General features: G+C 39.4%; 1 protein-coding gene and 1 pseudogene across 1 annotated transcript; both read left to right on the top strand.

The window, feature by feature from the left end:
* Positions 1–9,524: 9,524 nt before the first annotated feature.
* Positions 9,525–12,519, top strand: LOC129636328 (olfactory receptor-like protein OLF2). The gene is made up of 3 exons (XM_055559770.1): positions 9,525–9,581; positions 10,444–10,445; positions 11,643–12,519. The coding sequence occupies exons 1-3, from the start codon at positions 9,525–9,527 to the stop codon at positions 12,517–12,519; spliced, it is 936 nt and encodes a 311-aa protein (XP_055415745.1).
* A 3,330-nt stretch (positions 12,520–15,849) lies between these two features.
* LOC129636327 (olfactory receptor 1052-like) lies at positions 15,850–16,787 on the top strand (annotated as a pseudogene).
* The last annotated feature ends 285 nt before the right edge of the window (positions 16,788–17,072 follow it).

Raw genomic sequence — 17,072 nt, 5'->3', positions numbered from 1 at the left:
GCTGATTGAACAGAGTGAGAGAAATTTTTCTTTTTGGAAACTACAAAACCAATTCTTTTTGCATTTGCAATTAAAAACAATGAGCTTGTAAAAAGACTTGCCCAGGGGAAAGCTTGAAGTTAACCCTTTCCATGTCCTTGAAATACACAGCCAGCTTTGCCTGAGACCTCAGCCTTGGGCAAATTAAAACTTCAAGTGAAGAAAAAAAAGGGGTCAAAGATATATTTTATTTTATTTTTGCAAAATGCAGCAAACATTTTAATTTATTCATGAGAAAAGGAAGTGTTCAAAAGGGTATGCATTTCAAGTTATTGCAGGTTATTTGTGAGATAATTTCTGCAGGTAAAACATGTTTAAATATAACCAACAGTAGCGTGTCAGTGTTGGAGAAGGCAATGGCACCCCACTCCAGTACTCTTGCCTGGAAAATCCCATGGCTGGAGGAGTCTGATAGGCTGCAGTCCACGGGGTCGCTACGAGTTGGACATGACTGAGCGACTTCACTGACTTTTCACTTTCATGCATTGGAGAAGGAAATGGCAACCCACTCCAGTGTTCTTGCCTGGAGAATCCCAGGGACGGGGGAGCCTGGTGGGCTGCCGTCTATGGGGTCGCACAGAGTCGGACACGACTGAAGCGACTTAGCAGCAGCAGTAGCAGTAGCGTGTCATTGTAATTAAAATCATGACAAAAATCTCTCTGGTCATGTTGCCCACGACAAATTACTATGATGTTGTATGCTTTAGGGCAAGATGTCAATACAACATAAATCCCGTGGCATTTTGGTTTTCTTCTAGAGATTAAAGCTGTTTTTTTCCCCCCTTGGGATAAATGCAGCAGCAAAACACAAACCAGTTGATCAAAAAAAGCACTTCTGCCGTAAGTCCAGTAATTTTCAGGACACATCAACTGATAGTAGTTTTGCCATTCCCAGTTCTTTTAAGGGTTACATCTCTGCACTCTTGCCTTACGTATGTCTGTAAAAGCTTGTTCTCTGTTAAGCCAGTTTACTGACTACAGCCTGGATGAGAGAATTTAGTTGGTTGGTCCATTTATCTAGTGCAATATATCGGGCACCACCCCTCTTCTGATGATCCAGTTCAAGGAGTTGGTTGACTTGATCAATTCGGCCATGTATAGTGTTATCCAATATGCACTGCACCAGCAAGCTCTCCGTATCAGCTATGTCTACGTTTACTACTGCTAAGTCACTTCAGTCGTGTCTGACTCTGTGCGATCCCATAGACAGCAGCCCACCAGGCTCCCCCGTCCCTGGGATTCTCCAGGCAAGAACACCGGAGTTTAACTCCTTAGAAATAAAAGGAATATATATTCTTGTGTAAAGCTTAATTAATTTTATAAGCACTTGTGTTCTGATGTTTTGCAAAAGCTCATCAATGTGTTCCCTTATGAAAGGATCATCCATGATGTTGCTGTGATTTGTTTTTAGAATCTTTTCATATTCAATGATGTCATTATTCTGATAGGCACTTACTAAATTCGTCATTGCTAGAATTTCTTAGAATGGACTGGTTGGATCTCCTTGCAGTCCAAGGGACTCTCCAGAGTCTTCTCCAATACCACAGTTCAAAAGCATCAATTCTTCGGCGCTCAGCCTTCTTTACAGTCCAACTCTCACATCCATACATGACTGCTGGAAAAACCATAGCCTTGACTAGACAGACCTTTTCTGGGACCCAAAGGTATATTTTAAATCTCAAGCAGAAAACTATAAGATCTCAGTCAGTCAGTCTGTCTGGATTTATGTATGTCTCACTATATATCTTTTTTCTGATAATATTGTTGAAGTTGTAAATGAGTTCTAATTTAATTGGCCTAAAGAAAAGTAAGCCCTTACAAATCAAACAATTCTAAATACAAGAAAAATTAACCTAAATAAATTTCAGATTCAAGTGAACTTGGAAATATTCAATGTTAAATATCTAGTATTAATGTTTGTTTGGTAATCTAATAAGAAAGTAAGATGTATGTTTTTAATAAATAAAATATAAAAAAATAAAATTACATTTTATAAAGGGAAAAGAAAGTAGGTCTGATTTACACATAGCTGTTACAGAAAGTGATTAAAAGGTTTGTGGAAGGTGGACCCTGAAAAAGTTTTGTTCATGGTTCAGTTCAGTTCAGTTCACTTCAGTCACTCAGTCGTGTCCAACTCTTTGCGACCCCATGAATCACAGCACACCAGGCCTCCCTGTCCATCACCAACTCCCGGAGTTCACTCAGACTCACGTCCATCGAGTCGGTGATGCCATCCAGCCATCTCATCCTCTGTCGTCCCCTTCTCCTCCTGCCCCTAATCCCTCCCAGCATCGGAGTCTTTTCCAATGAGTCAACTCTTCACATGAGGTGGCCAAAGTACTGGAGTTTCAGCTTTAGCATCATTCTTTCCAAAGAAATCCCAGGGCTGATCTCCTTCAGAATGGACTGGTTGGATCTCCTTACAGTCCAAGGGACTCTCAAGAGTCTTCTCCAACACCACAGTTCAAAAGCATCAATTTTTCGGCGCTCAGCTTTCTTCACAGTCCAACTCTTACATCCATACATGACCATAGGAAAAACCATGGCCTTGACTAGATGGACCTTTGTTGGCAAAGCAATGTCTCTGCTTTTGAATATGCCATCTAGGTTGGACATACTTTCCTTCCAAGGAGTAAGCGTCTTTTAATGTTCATGGTTAGGACTGACTAAGTTTAAAATAAATTTAATTAAGTTTACCTAAATGAGTTTAAAGTAAACTTGTGGAAAAACTTAAATTTGGCCTTTCTCTCTGTTAAGAGGACATACTTTCTTCAGATGTTGAACTACTTTTAATATTAGATTTAAGTTTTTTTTTTTTTTACCTCTTAATTGACCTGTTTTATATTTGCCTTTGAAATCTTTTGTTAACTTTGGCTGAGTAAATAACTATTATTTCATGGTAACTTATATGATCCTACCTGACTGAGTATTATAAACCCTTTTGATATTTATCGACAAAGCTTCCTAAATAACTTGATTTCTAGCTAACTTTGGGATGCTTCAGAGGGCCCCTGAGACATCCTAAAGAGCTATTAGGCTACCTGGGTTCATTGGACATGTTAAATTACATGGGAATTATTGTTGAAGGGGTGATAAATCTTTTAAGGTTATACTGTATGGTTGATGTTACTAATATAGATATCCTAAAATTATGTAAAATTCATATAGATCTGATATGCCCTGATAAAATATGGTCAATTATAATTCTAGTTATCATATTAAAGTGTTATGAGCAGGTTTCTTTGTCAATTGCAATAGAATCAGATTTTAAACATGCCTTCTATGGTTTTACTCTCATGTTTTTAGAAGACTATTGCTAGTTCTTCAAGATTTATGGAAAAGAGTTTCTAAGATTAAACAGATAAACAAATTTTGTTATTAATAGTAAGCTGGTACCAGATTGGAATTTGGTCTTCTCTCTGTTTAGAGAGCAAAGTTTTCTTAAAATGCAGCTTTTGATAACAGATTATGAATTTCTTTGCCTGTAAGTGATTTATATTTGTTTTTAAAATCTTTTTGTTACTTTGGTAAAATAAATAACCATTATTTAAGATTATGGTATTTGTGGACAAAGCTCATTCTGCTTCTGCAAAAAATAACTCCTCTTGGTTAGACTTTTACTATTTTGATATCCTTACAACATGGTGATAGTCTGCTCTTAAATCAGGAAATTAAAAATGGATAAGCAACAACTGAAAATCAAAGAGCCAGGGCTATGGGAAATCCAAGATGGCTCCTTGGCTTTTCCCAGTTTCCTGACCTTATTTTTATTTGATGGGTTAAAAGCCTTACCTGGCTATACTGTTAATGCCCTCACAATGAGTTCTCCAAAAAAAAAAAAGAAAAGAAAAAATGATGTGTCACTAAGTATTCTAGTTTTGTTAATTAAGGTCTGTGCTTACTAAGACTCACTTCTGAGATAGTTCCTTGTTATGTTATATTGCTAAAAGTTTTAATTAAGTTATTAAAAAGAACACTCTAAGATTGTTTCCAAAGCTTATCTCAGTAACCAGTCTTTGGATAAAGGTCAGATGCTCCATGATGTGCAACCAGGAGATTAACACTTGGCTATAATCATTTATAGAAATAGAGGAAAACAACAGAATGGGAAAGACTAGAGATCTCTTCAAGAAAATCAGAGATACCAAGGGAACATTTCATGCAAAAATGGGCTCGATAAAGGACAGAAATGATATGGACCTAACAGAAGCAGAAGATATTAAGAAGAGATGGCAAGAATACACAGAAGAACTGTACAAAAAAGAGCTTCACGACCAAGATAATCATGATGGTGTGATCACTGACCTAGAGCCAGACATCCTGGAATGTGAAGTCAAGTGGGCCTTAGAAAGCATCACTACGAACAAAGCTAGTGGAGGTGATGGAATTCCAGTTGAACTATTCCAAATCCTGAAAGATGATGCTGTGAAAGTGCTGCAGTCAATATGCCAGCAAATTTGGAAAACTCAGCAGTGGCCACAGGAATGGAAAAGGTCAGTTTTCATCCCAAAGAAAGGCAATGCCAAAGAATGCTCAAACTACCACACAATTGCACTCATCTCACACACTAGTAAAGTAATGCTCAAAATTCTCCAAGCCAGGCTTCAGCAATATGTGAACTGTGAACTTCCAGATGTTCAAGTTGGTTTTAGAAAAGTCAGAGGAACCAGAGATCAAATTGCAAACATCTGCTGGATCATGGAAAAAGCAAGAGAGTTCTGGAAAAACATCTATTTCTGCTTTATTGACTATGCCAAAGCCTTTGACTGTGTGGATCACAGTAAACTGTGGAAAATTCTGAAAGAGATGGGAGTACCAGACCACCTGACCTGCCTCTTGAGAAATCTGTATGCAGGTCAGGAAGCAACAGTTAGAACTGGACACGGAACAACAGACTGGTTCCAAATAGGAAAAGGAGTATGTCAAGGCTGTATATTGTCACCCTGCTTATTTAACTTCTATGCAGAGTACATCATGAGAAACGCTGGGCTGGAAGAAGCACAAGCTGGAATCAAGATTGCTGGGAGAAATATCGATAACCTCAGATATGCAGATTACACCACCTTTATGGCAGAAAGTGAAGAGGAACTCAAAAGCCTCCTGATGAAAGTGAAAGTGAAGAGTGAAAAAGTTGGCTTAAAGCTCAACATTCAGAAAACGAAGATCATGGCATTTGTTCCCACCACTTCATGGGAAATAGATTAGTAAACAGTGGAAACAGTGTCAGACTTTGTTTTTTTGGGCTCCAAAATCACTGCAGATAGTGACTGCAGCCATGAAATTAAAAGACAATTACTCCTTGGAAGGAAAGTTATGACCAACCTAGATAGCATATTGAAAAGCAGAGACATTGCTTTGCCAACAAAGGTCTGTCTAGTCAAGGCTATGGTTTTTCCAGTGGTCACATATGGATGTGAGAGTTGGACTGTGAAGAAAGCTGAGCACCAAAGAATTGATGCTTTTGAACTGTGGTGTTGGAGAAGACTCTTGAGAGTCCCTTGGACTGTAAGGAGATCCAACTAGTTCATTCTAAAGGAGATCAGCCCTGGGTGTTCTTTGGAAGGAATGATGCTAAAGCTGAAACTCCAGTACTTTGGCCACCTCATGTGAAGAGTTGACTCATTGGAAGAGACCCTGATGCTGGGAGGGATTGGGGGCAGGAGGAGAAAGGGACGAACGAGGATGAGATGGCTGGATGGCATCACCGACTCGATGGACGTGAGTTTGAGTGAACTCTGGGAGTTGGTAATGGACAGGGAGGCCTGGTGTGCTGCAGTTCATGGAGTCACAGAGTCGGACATGACTGAGTGACTGAACTGAACTGAACTGATCATTACCTGACCTGGAGAAGGAAATGGGAGCCCACTCCAGTATTCTTGCCTGGAGAATCCCATGGACAGAGGAAACTGGCAGGCTACAGTCCATGGGTTTGCAAAGAGTTGGACACGACTGAGCACAAACACACACACACACACAATCATTACTTGAAGATTCATGATACAGTATGTAGAAAATCCTAAAGACATCGGCAAAAAAGAAAACTATTAGGACCCATCAATAAATTCAACAGAGTTGCAGAATAAAAGTCATATACAGAAATCTGCCCTACCTTCAGCTATTAGTTTACCACTTGAGTACCATGTATGTCTCTGAACAGCTATTTTTGTATCACTCTTTGATGTAGAGGTTAATAAAATGATTGTTAAAGGAAAGGAAAGGAAAGTGAAGTCGCTCAGTCATGTCCGATTCTTTGTGACCCCATGGACTGTAGCCTACCAGGCTCCTCTGTCCATGGGATTTTCCAGGCAATAGTACTAGAGTGGATTGCCATTTCCTTCTCCAGTGGATCTTCCCGACCCAGGGATCGAACCTAGGTCTACCACATTGTAGACAGACACTTTACCGTCTGAGCCACCAGGGAAGTCCATAAGGGAACTTAAATGCACATCACTTCATCAATATTTTTATTTATAAAAATATTTTGGTTTTGCTTCGCTAAACATAGTGGAAACTATAAGATGGAACATGATAACTCTTTAATACCATCATAATTATGAACTGAAGATAAACCTCTGGTGTAAGATCATCAAAGAAACTAAGTAACTGAGGATTTCAATGGTGTCCTGATGAATCAAATTAGTTTAGAACTGGACCTAGAAATTCACTGTTTTTCTTCCTGCAGAATCCATTTAGAGAAAAAAATAAATGATTTTATATGTGTGAAATTATACAAATAATTGAAATCTTGTTGCATAACATGCAACTTCAGAAATGAAATCACAGACAGTTAATGAGGAAAAAAAGGCATTGGTTAGTAACATACCATTGAAAAACTGTTATATTCCAAAGTAGGAAGGTGAAGGAGATTGTTTCAGCAGTAAAGAAACATTAAAAATAATTAAGGGTAAACAAATTAATAAATAATCAGTATATTTAATAAATCTATTAATTTCATAAATTTAGCAAGAGAAATAGTAACAGATAAAATAATTAAGTGGAGAGTCCTTTTGAGTTTCATTATATGTCTGATTTGACAGGAGGAAGATGATGTAGACTCGGGGTCACAATAAATCATACTAAAAAATCATTTAACCATTCTGATACGATCAATTTGCTGCAAGCGTGAGGAATTAAAGCTCGGCCTTTTCTAAAGTTGTTACAGCATCCATGGGGGAGAATACAAAACTAGAAATCTAATTAATCTCATGCTTGCATAACACAGAAGAGTGAGGGCAAATGCCTTAGAGATTTAACTCCCAACTGTCACTAAGTAAAAATTAAGTGTGATCTGTCTATACTGTTCACCTGCAGAGGCAAGCACAGGAGAACTTGCTCATCGAAGGTAGGTTTCTGAGTTGCCAAATTTGAAGAATGAAGAATAAGAACCTTAAATTTGAAAAACTAAGGAATCGAATATAGAGACTTGTAAATGAACACTTTATTTACTTATTTCCTTTGGTTAATAATCTGTAATCTAATGGAAAAAACATTGTATTTTTTAAAATTAATTTATTTATTTTAATTGGAGGCTAATTACTTTGCAATATTGTGGTGGTTTTGCCATACACTGACATGAATCAGCCATGGGTGTACATCTGTCCCCCATTATATTTCTTATTAAAGCAGGACAAATCAGATTCATTTTGATTAGCAAACAATTTTACATATGTATATCTTAAACAAAATTAAGGGGGAAAGTTGGATTTTTTTTTAAGCACTGTGAAAAGGTATAACAAAGATTTAAGATTTTTTTGAATATTTTAACAGTAAAAAGTGTCATCTTGTTCGTGTTGTGTGTGCTCAATTACTCAGTCATGCTGACTCTTTGTGACTGCAAGGACTGAAGCCCAACAGTCTCCTCTGTCCATGGGATTTTCCCGGCAAGAATGCTAGAGCGGGTTGCTATCTCCTTCTCCAGGGGATCTTCCTGAGCCCCAGATTGAACCCGTGTCTCCTGCATTGCAGGCAAAGTCTTTGCCGCTGTGCATAATGACTTATTACAATACTAATACTATTAATAACTTGTGCAAATTCAATCCATAAAAACCACATACCATATTTACTCAAGTCTAAAGCAAAATCAGTTCATCATTCATACTCCAAATCTCAAATATCAACAGAGTGCACGCACACACAAGCACTCATGTGGTGCTGCTACTGCTGCTGCTAAGTCGATTCAGTCGTGTCCGACCCTGTGCGACCCTGTAGACGGCAGCCCACCAGGCTCTCCCGTCCCTGGGATTCTCCAGGCAACAACATTGGAGTGGGTTGCCATTTCCTTCCCCAATGCATGAAAGTGAAAAGTGAAAGTGAGGTCCCTCAGTCATGTCCGACTCTAGCCACCCCCTGGACTGCAGCCTACCAGGCTCCTCCCCCATGGGATTTTCCAGGCAAGAGTACTGGAGTGGGGTGCCATTGCCTTCTCTGCACTCATGTGCACAATCATATAAACATAAACACAAATAGAAGCTTATATCAAATATATGTTTGTTACTTTGTCCCATCTATTTTTAATGAACAAGCCAGGTTAAAATCTAAAGGGATAAAAATGCATTAGCTAGTTTTTTGTTTCTGCTTGTTTCTAGAATTTTTCTTTATCTGGTCAAGAGACATGTCCTTTGGCACCAGACTGCTCCTGCATGTAAGTAATAATAATGTGGCAAAGCAGTAAAATATTTCTAGAGATAATTTTACTAAAATATATCTAATGCTCAATATCTACATTAAAAAGTAGAGCAGAGACAATAATACCATATTGTTCATTCTTTCAAAATCAGAGATAAGTTCATTCTGTCATTATTTAATACACAATAATAAGCAAACTGGGCTCCCCAGGTAGCTCAGTGGTAAGGAATCCACCTGCAGTTCAGGAGATTGGGGTTCTATCTAATCTCTTGATTCGGGAAGACGCCCCGGAGAAGGAAATGGCAACCCACTCCTGTGTCCTTGCCTGGTAAATCCCATGGACAGAGGAGGCTGGTAGGCTTCAACACTGAGTTGAAAGAGCCAGACATGTCTTAGCAATTGAACAAGCAAACGAACAAATAAACACATTATGATTCGTAAATACTCAAGAAGTGTAATCACTTGTATTCTTAGTTTGATAGGTATCTGTAAAATATAAGGTTGAAAACTCCAACCTTATCTTTAATTAAAGTGTTACTTTCATATTATGTTTGACATGCAATGAGCTTTCAGTAAAGAACTGATTGCTGAGATAAAGCAGGGAAGGTTCCAACTAATCACATACATCATAGATGACATCCAAATTTAGAGTCAGACTTTCTCAAAACTTCTATCCCACAGTTAACCTTTTAAAATCAAATACTGGGGAAATTTGTATGGGCTATTTTCTCAGAATAAAATGTACTGGAATTAATTTTATCTGATTTACAGATAATATTTTGTCTCAAAAAGAGTGAAAACATTGATCTGTCATTGTCTCAGTCATTTCTGGAGCATTTTAACAAGAAGAATAAAGAAGAATGGATGGAGAAAATTGCACTTCCTTGAAAGAATTCCTTCTCTTGGGAATTAGTTCAGTTCAGTTGCTCTGTCCTGTCCGACTCTTTGTGACCCCATGAATCGCAGCATGCTAGGCCTCCCTGTCCATCACCAACTCACGGAGTTCACTCAGACTCACGTCCATCGAGTCAGTGATGCCATCCAGCCATCTCATCCTCTGTCGTCCCCTTCTCCTCCTGCCCCCAATCCCTCCCAGCATCAGAGTCTTTTCCAATGAGTCAACTCTTCACATGAGGTGGCCAAAGTACTGGAGTTTCAGCTTCAGCATCAGTCCTTCCAAAGAAATCCCAGGGCTGATCTCCTTCAGAATGGACTGGTTGGATCTCCTTGCAGTCCAAGGGACTCTCAAGAGTCTTCTCCAACACCACAGTTCAAAAGCATCAATTCTTCAGCGCTCAGCCTTCTTCACAGTCCAACTCTCACATCCATATGTGACCACTGGAAAAACCATAGCCTTGACTAGACGGACCTTTGTTGGCAAAGTAATGTCTCTGCTTTTGAATATGCTATCTAGGTTGGTCATAACTTTTCTTTCAAGGAGTAAGTGTCTTTTAATTTCATGGCTGCAATCACCATCTGCAGTGATTTTGGAGCCCAGAAAAATAAAGTCTGACACTGTTTCCACTGTTTCCCCATCTATTTCCCATGAAGTGATGGGACTATCACCAGATGGTCAACACCAAAATCAGATTGATTATATTCTTTGCAGCCAAAGACGGAGAAGCTCTATACAGTCAACAAAAACAAGACCAGGAACTGACTGTGGCTCAGATCATGAACTCCTTATTGCCAAATTCAGACTGAAATTGAAGAAAGTAGGGAAAACCACTAGACCATTCAGGTATGACCTAAATCATATCCCTTATGATTATACAGTAGAAGTGAGAAATAGATTTAAGGGACTAGATCTGATAGAGTGCTTAATGAACTATGGACTGAGGTTCGTGACATTGTACAGGAGACAGGGATCAAGACCATCCCCATGGAAAAGAAATGCAAAAAAGCAAAATGGCTGTCTGGGGAGGCCTTACAAATAGCTGTGAAAAGAAGAGAAGCGAAAAGCAAAGGAGGAAAGAAAAGATATAAGCATCTGAATGCAGAGTTCCAAAGAATAGCAAGAAGAGATAAGAAAGCCTTCCTCAGTGATCAATGCAAAGAAATAGAGGAAAACAACAGAATGGGAAAGACTAGAGATCTCTTCAAGAAAATTAGAGATACCAAGGGAACATTTCATGCGAAGATGGGCTCGATAAAGGAGAGAAATGGTATGGACCTAACAAGCAGAAGATACTAAGAAGAGGTGGCAAGAATACACAGAAGAACTGTACAAAAAAGATCTTCACGACCCAGGTAATCACGATGGTGTGATCACTGACCTAGAGCCAGACATCTTGGATTGTGAAGTCAAGTGGGCCTTAGAAAGCATCACTATGAACAAAGCTAGTGGAGGTGATGGAATTCCAGTTGAGGTATTCCAAATCCTGAAAGATGATGCTGTGAAAGTACTGCACTCAATATGCCAGCAAATTTGGAAAACTCAGCAGTGGCCACAGGACTGGAAAAGGTCAGTTTTCATTCCAATCCCAAAGAAAGGCAATGCCAAGGAATGCTCAAACTACCGCACAATTGCACTCATCTCACACACTAGTAAAGTAATGCTCAAAATACTTCAAGCCAGGCTTCAGCAGTACGTGAACTGTGAACTTCCAGTTGTTCAAGCTGGTTTTAGAAAAGGCAGAGGAACCAGAGACCAAATTGCCAACATCTGCTGGATCATGGAAAAAGCAAGAGAGTTCCAGAAAAATATCTATTTCTGCTTTATTGACTATGCCAAAGCCTTTGACTGTGTGGATCACAATAAACTGTGGAAAATTCTGAAAAAGATGGGAATATCAGACCACCTGACCTGCCTCTTGAGAAATCTGTATGCAGGTCAGGAAGCAACAGTTAGAACTGGACATGGAACAACAGACTGGTTCCAAATAGGAAAAGGAGTACGTCAAGGCTGTATATTGTCACCCTGCTTATTTAAATTATATGCAGAGTACATCATGAGAAATGCTGGGAATTAGTAGTAGCCCTGTAATCAAAGTGACTCTATTTACCACGTTTCTGGTTGTTTATCTCATTATTCTTGTTGCAAATCTAGGGTTGATCATTTTAGTTAGAACAGACCCCCAGCTGCACACATCCATGTACTTTTTCCTCAGCCACCTCTGCTTCAGTGACCTCTGCTATTCCACAGCCATTGGACCCAGGATGCTGGCAGGCTTCCTCATCAAGAACAAATCAATCCCCTTCTATGGCTGTGCTCTGCAATTCCTGATCTTCTGTACCTTTGCAGAGTCTGAGTGTCTACTGTTGGCGGTCATGGCCTACGATCGGTACATGGCTATTAGCAACCCCTTGCTTTATACAGTCAAGATGTCTGGCAAGGTGTGCTCCCTGCTGATGGCTGGGGTTTATATGGTGGGAATATTGGATGCTTCGATAAATACAATATTAACCTTCCATTTATGTTTCTGTGGGTCAAATGAAATTAACCATTTCTCCTGTGATGTCCCTCCTCTCCTCTTGCTATCTTGCTCAGATACACAGGTCAATGAATTAGTGATATTTATCATTTTTGGCTTCATTGAACTGATCACCCTCTCAGGTCTTTTTGTGTCTTACTGTTACATCATCCTAGCAGTGATAAAGATCCACTCTGCTGAGGGGAGGTTCAAGGCTTTCTCCACCTGCACCTCCCATCTAACTGCTTTGGCAATTTCCCAGGGAACTCTGCTCTTCATGTATTTCAGGCCAAGTACTTCCTACTCTCTAGACGAAGACAAAATGACCTCCTTGTTTTATACCCTTGTGATTCCCATGTTAAATCCTCTGATTTACAGCCTACGGAACAAAGATGTGAAAGAGGCTCTGATGAAATGTAAAAATAAAACACGGTTCCATTGAAAATTTGTTCGTATACATCTTCCTCCCAATGTTACACAATAATTTATGAAATGAAAATTGGTTTGACTAATGTTGTATGCGGAGAAGGCAATGGCACCCCACTCCAGTACTCTTGCCTGGAAAATCCTATGGATGGAGGAGCCTGGTAGGCTGCAGTCCATGGAATGCTAAGAGTCTGACACGACTCAGCGGCTTCACTTTCACTTTTCACTTTCATGCATTGGAGAAGGAAATGACAACCCGCTCCAGTGTTCTTGCCTGGAGAATCCCAGGGACGGGGGAGCCTTGTGGGCTTCCATCTATGGGGTCACACAGAGTTGGACACGACTGAAGTGACTTAGCAGAATGTTGTATGATTCCGTTTGTATTTATACTATCTTCCAATCCTAGCAATATGTGTGATTTCCGAAATGCCACAGGTTTCATTTTATATCTTAAACTTCTGTTTAATACTCCTTATTTGTGGAAAATTTTCAGACTCTTTATTTGTCAAATTTGTTTTTCTTCAGTCTTTATATGTATTTTTTTTTTAATTTTCTGAAAGTATTTTCTAAGTTGCTGTTGCACTCTATGTGGGCTTTATTTCATTGTGACTCCATCTGCTTTTCTACTAATGGATCTTGCCATATAATGGAAGTGACCAATGTCAATTAAATAATTATTAAAATTATTTCTAACAGACTGTAATTACAACATAATATAAAAAGCCTTGCTGTTGGTCAGTCACTGTGTCCAACTCTTTGCGACCCCATGAATTTAAGCATGTCAGGCTTCCCTGTACACACACATAATCCTAACATCATTTTTACTTAAAAACTAAAAGCCAAATAGTGTAGAAAACATCCAGTTATCCCTATGGAATGTAAATATGTTGAGATTTTTGCTGTTTTTACAAAATCTTTGTTTCCTGATTGTGTTTAATGGAGAGTGTTTGTGTTTGTGTGTCTGTGTTAGTGTGTGAGGGGGAATGGGTATGCATTTGTTTTCTAATGTATTGAATGAAAACAAAGTGGCTACATGAGGATTGGTGAACTGGGGATTAGGAATGCTTGCAGATCAGAGGCATTCACTGTTTCTGAATAAGTATAATATTGGGCATTAAGGTAGAGGGGGGCCAAAGGCAAACTATTCTAAAGGTCTATATTCCATGTGCAATCGGCTTACTTGTATGAAATATCAGATGGTAAATTACATCATATCTGTTACTTATTCCTGAGAGACTAAGGGTTCACCACCCAGGGACCAGACACAGAGATGATTATATAATCTGGGTCAGGCAGGAGGCAATGCTGAGCCCTCCCACAGACAGAATGGCATGCAACGAACAAATCAGGAGTTCTGGGACAGGCACTGATATCTTTGCTGTTTCTTTGATTTATATTTGAGATTTCCTTATTTTTTAATGCTTTTTTGAAAGAAGGTATTTTATATAAACAAAGGAACATATGAAATAGTACACACATTTTTATTTTAGTTAGTTGTACATCTTGTTTATTTTAAATACATATAAATAGGGAATATAAAAGGAGCAAACATGAATTATGGAAATGGTCAGATGTCTTTTACTATTTTACAAATTTATCTGTTATACTATGCATTATGTATAACATACATATTATATTTCTATAAATGCTTTAAGTTTTAAAGGAAAGTATTTTTGCTTAATTATGTTTTTCTAAGCAGATATACGAGTTAAGTCCTAGGGTTGAAAACCGGCACAGTGATCACTAGACCACTGTTCCAATGCTCTTCTCTATCCCTCATCTACATGCAATTCCTGGTTTTTAAATTCTCCTAGAACATAAGAGGACAAGTGGAGGAGAAGGGAATGGCAGAGGATGAGATGGTTGGATTTGGTGATGGACAGGGAAGCCTGGCGTGCTGCAGTCCATGAAGTCACAAAGAGTCAGACCCAACTGAGTGACTCAAGTGACTAACTGATGACATTATATATCACATAATTGGTTTGGGTAAAATATAACAGTGGGACATAGAATTCCATTGTCCTTCCAAAGACACGTAGTTCTTAAACCAAAGAAAGGCAGAACTGAGATACTGAAGAGAAATCTGGCTCAAATAAAATAATCAAACAGTATTAAAATTTTTAGGGAATTGGAGTGGGGCCACAGCTCAGATGTGAATGTCTCTGAGGTTACAGAAGTGTGACCATGAGAGTATTTATATTATGTGTCTTACGAAACCGTTATGGCAGAATACAAAGTGTGGAAGAGAGTAGGTTAGGGCAGAAAGGACTCACGCAGCAAACCAAGCCTTCTTCCTTGCCTCTATGACCCTTGCTACCAGCATCTCTGCAACTGGATCTCAAATGCTCTTCATCATCTCCCCAATATAACTGCAACTTCCAAGCAGAAGAATGGTCAGCGCTGGCATGTTACTCTATGTGCATCTCAGCACTTAGTTCATAGAGCCCCTTCCACCCTCTTATACAAAAATCACCACCCTCTCTGTCCCAGCAGGTCCTGAATCATGAACCATCTATCCGTCCTATAATGAGGTTGGAGGGACTTGAGAGGTTAATGGGGAAGTGAGGACTTCTTATATTCAGAACTGGCTATAGTTCTGCCCTCTCCACAGGGGGAATAAGAAAGCAATATATTCATCACTTGTGCTTCTTACTTACTACTCTTCTCTAATACAGGGTATAACAACATTTCTACATCATTGAAAAACAAAACAAACCAAAAAACCCAGCAATCTTGTCAAAAGACAAGTTATGTGAACCACCCAATTATCAGATCCTTGCTTCACTCAGAGCACATCATTTTGTTAGTATCAGACAGAAGTAGCAAAGTGTTAGTCACTCAGTTGTGCCTGACTCTGTGACCCCATGGACTGTAGAGACCACCAGGATCCTCTGTTCATGGAGTTCTCCAGGCAAGAATATTGGAGTGGATAGCCATTCCTTTCTCCAGGGTATCTTCCTGACCCAGGGATCAAACCCAGGTATCCTGTATTGCAGGCAAATTCTTTGTCATCTCAGCCATCAGGAAAGCCACAAACATGGTCATAAATACTACACAAGTTGGATTGGAAACAGTCTGATTTAGTTCGGATGAAAGGGCACTGCAAAACTATACAGTGCTTTGCAAATGTATTGCTGTCAATTTTTTTTTTTTCATTTAAACAAAATTGGAGAATATTTCTGAGTCTGTTGGCCTCATGCAGTCCTAGGAAGGTCTGTCTCTTTTCTTGATTACTTACATCTACAAAAGGACCAGGGGTTTAACTATAATGATAGTAATATGACATATTTACCCTCCATTTCCATTTCCTCTTTCACAACCAGGGATTTCCCAACAGATCTGAGTGATGACTGCTGAGAACTGCAGTGTGGCTACTAACTTCACATTTCCAGGGCTTTCAGACAGAAGGCACGTGCAGCAGGGGCTCTTCGTGCTCTTCCTGCTGGTTTATGGCGTAACTGTGGTTGCCAGTGTCGGGATGATCCTGCTGATCAAGGTGGACCCCAGACTGCACATACCCATGTATCATTTCCTGAGCAATCTTTCCTCCTGTGATGTCTGCTACTCCTTTGCTGTCTCTCCCAAGATGCTGGCTGATTTCCTATCTGAGCATAAGAGGATTCCATTTGACTTGTGTGCTATGCAGATGTATTTCTGGGGGACATTTGCAGATATGGAAAGTCTCATGTTGGCTGTCATGGCTTATGACCATTATGTAGCCATTTGCAATCTACTTCTTTATATGGTTTCCATGTCCAGAAGACTCTGTACCCAGCTAATATCTGTTGTCTACGTGGAAGGTTTGGTAGATTCAGCAATACACACCTGTTGTACATTTTGATTATCATTTTGCAGTTCTAATGTCATCAATCACTTTTTCTGTGACTTCCCGGCCTTGCTAGCCCTCTCCTCCTCAGATGCATCCATCAATGAGATAATGCTGCTCATATCCAGTAGTTGTGTTGTGGGGACCAGCATTATCATTGTCCTCCTCTCCTACAGCTACATCAAAGCAACCATCCTGAGGATGAACTCAGCCGAGGGGAGACACAAAGCTTTCTCTACGTGTGCCTCCCATTTAACCGCTGTGGCTATATTTCATGGCACGCTCCTGTCCATGCATTTCAGACCCAGCTCAAGTTACTTCATGGACACGGACAAAATAACCTCTGCCTTCTACACTTTGTCATCCCCATGTTAAACCCACTCATCTACAGCTTAAGGAATAAGGATGTGAAAGTTGCCATTAAAAAAGTAATCAGTACTAAATTGTGTTCTGAGTGATACAGTGTTTTCAACCAAAACTATATATGTAAAGATTCTGAGAGCTGAAGTTCAGGAGCTGATAGATATTTGTAGTCTCATCATTACAGTCTTCTGGATATTACCAACTAGTTACCTTTGTGCATAAATTGAGTGTTGAAAATAGTCACTGGTGATCTTAATTTGTCTCCAGACTAAGAAAGGGGAGCAATATGCTGTTTTGAAGAGAGGGTCTTTTTTATACCTCTTTCCTTGGGTAAGCCTCCTGTGAGATAGCATTCACCAAGCTATCCCTCCACCTATGTC

Source organism: Bubalus kerabau, chromosome 21 (genome assembly GCF_029407905.1).
Source record: "Bubalus kerabau isolate K-KA32 ecotype Philippines breed swamp buffalo chromosome 21, PCC_UOA_SB_1v2, whole genome shotgun sequence".
In the NCBI taxonomy this organism is placed as follows: Eukaryota; Metazoa; Chordata; class Mammalia; order Artiodactyla; family Bovidae; genus Bubalus; species Bubalus kerabau.
The sequence above is the reverse complement of the archived record's forward strand: the minus strand, read 5'-3'. Positions and strand labels throughout refer to the sequence as shown.

What these genes read in the sequence shown, in the direction of transcription:
- LOC129636328 (XM_055559770.1), top strand. Translation starts at nt 9,525, where the DNA reads ATGGATGGAGAAAATTGCACTTCCTTGAAAGAATTCCTTCTCTTGGGA.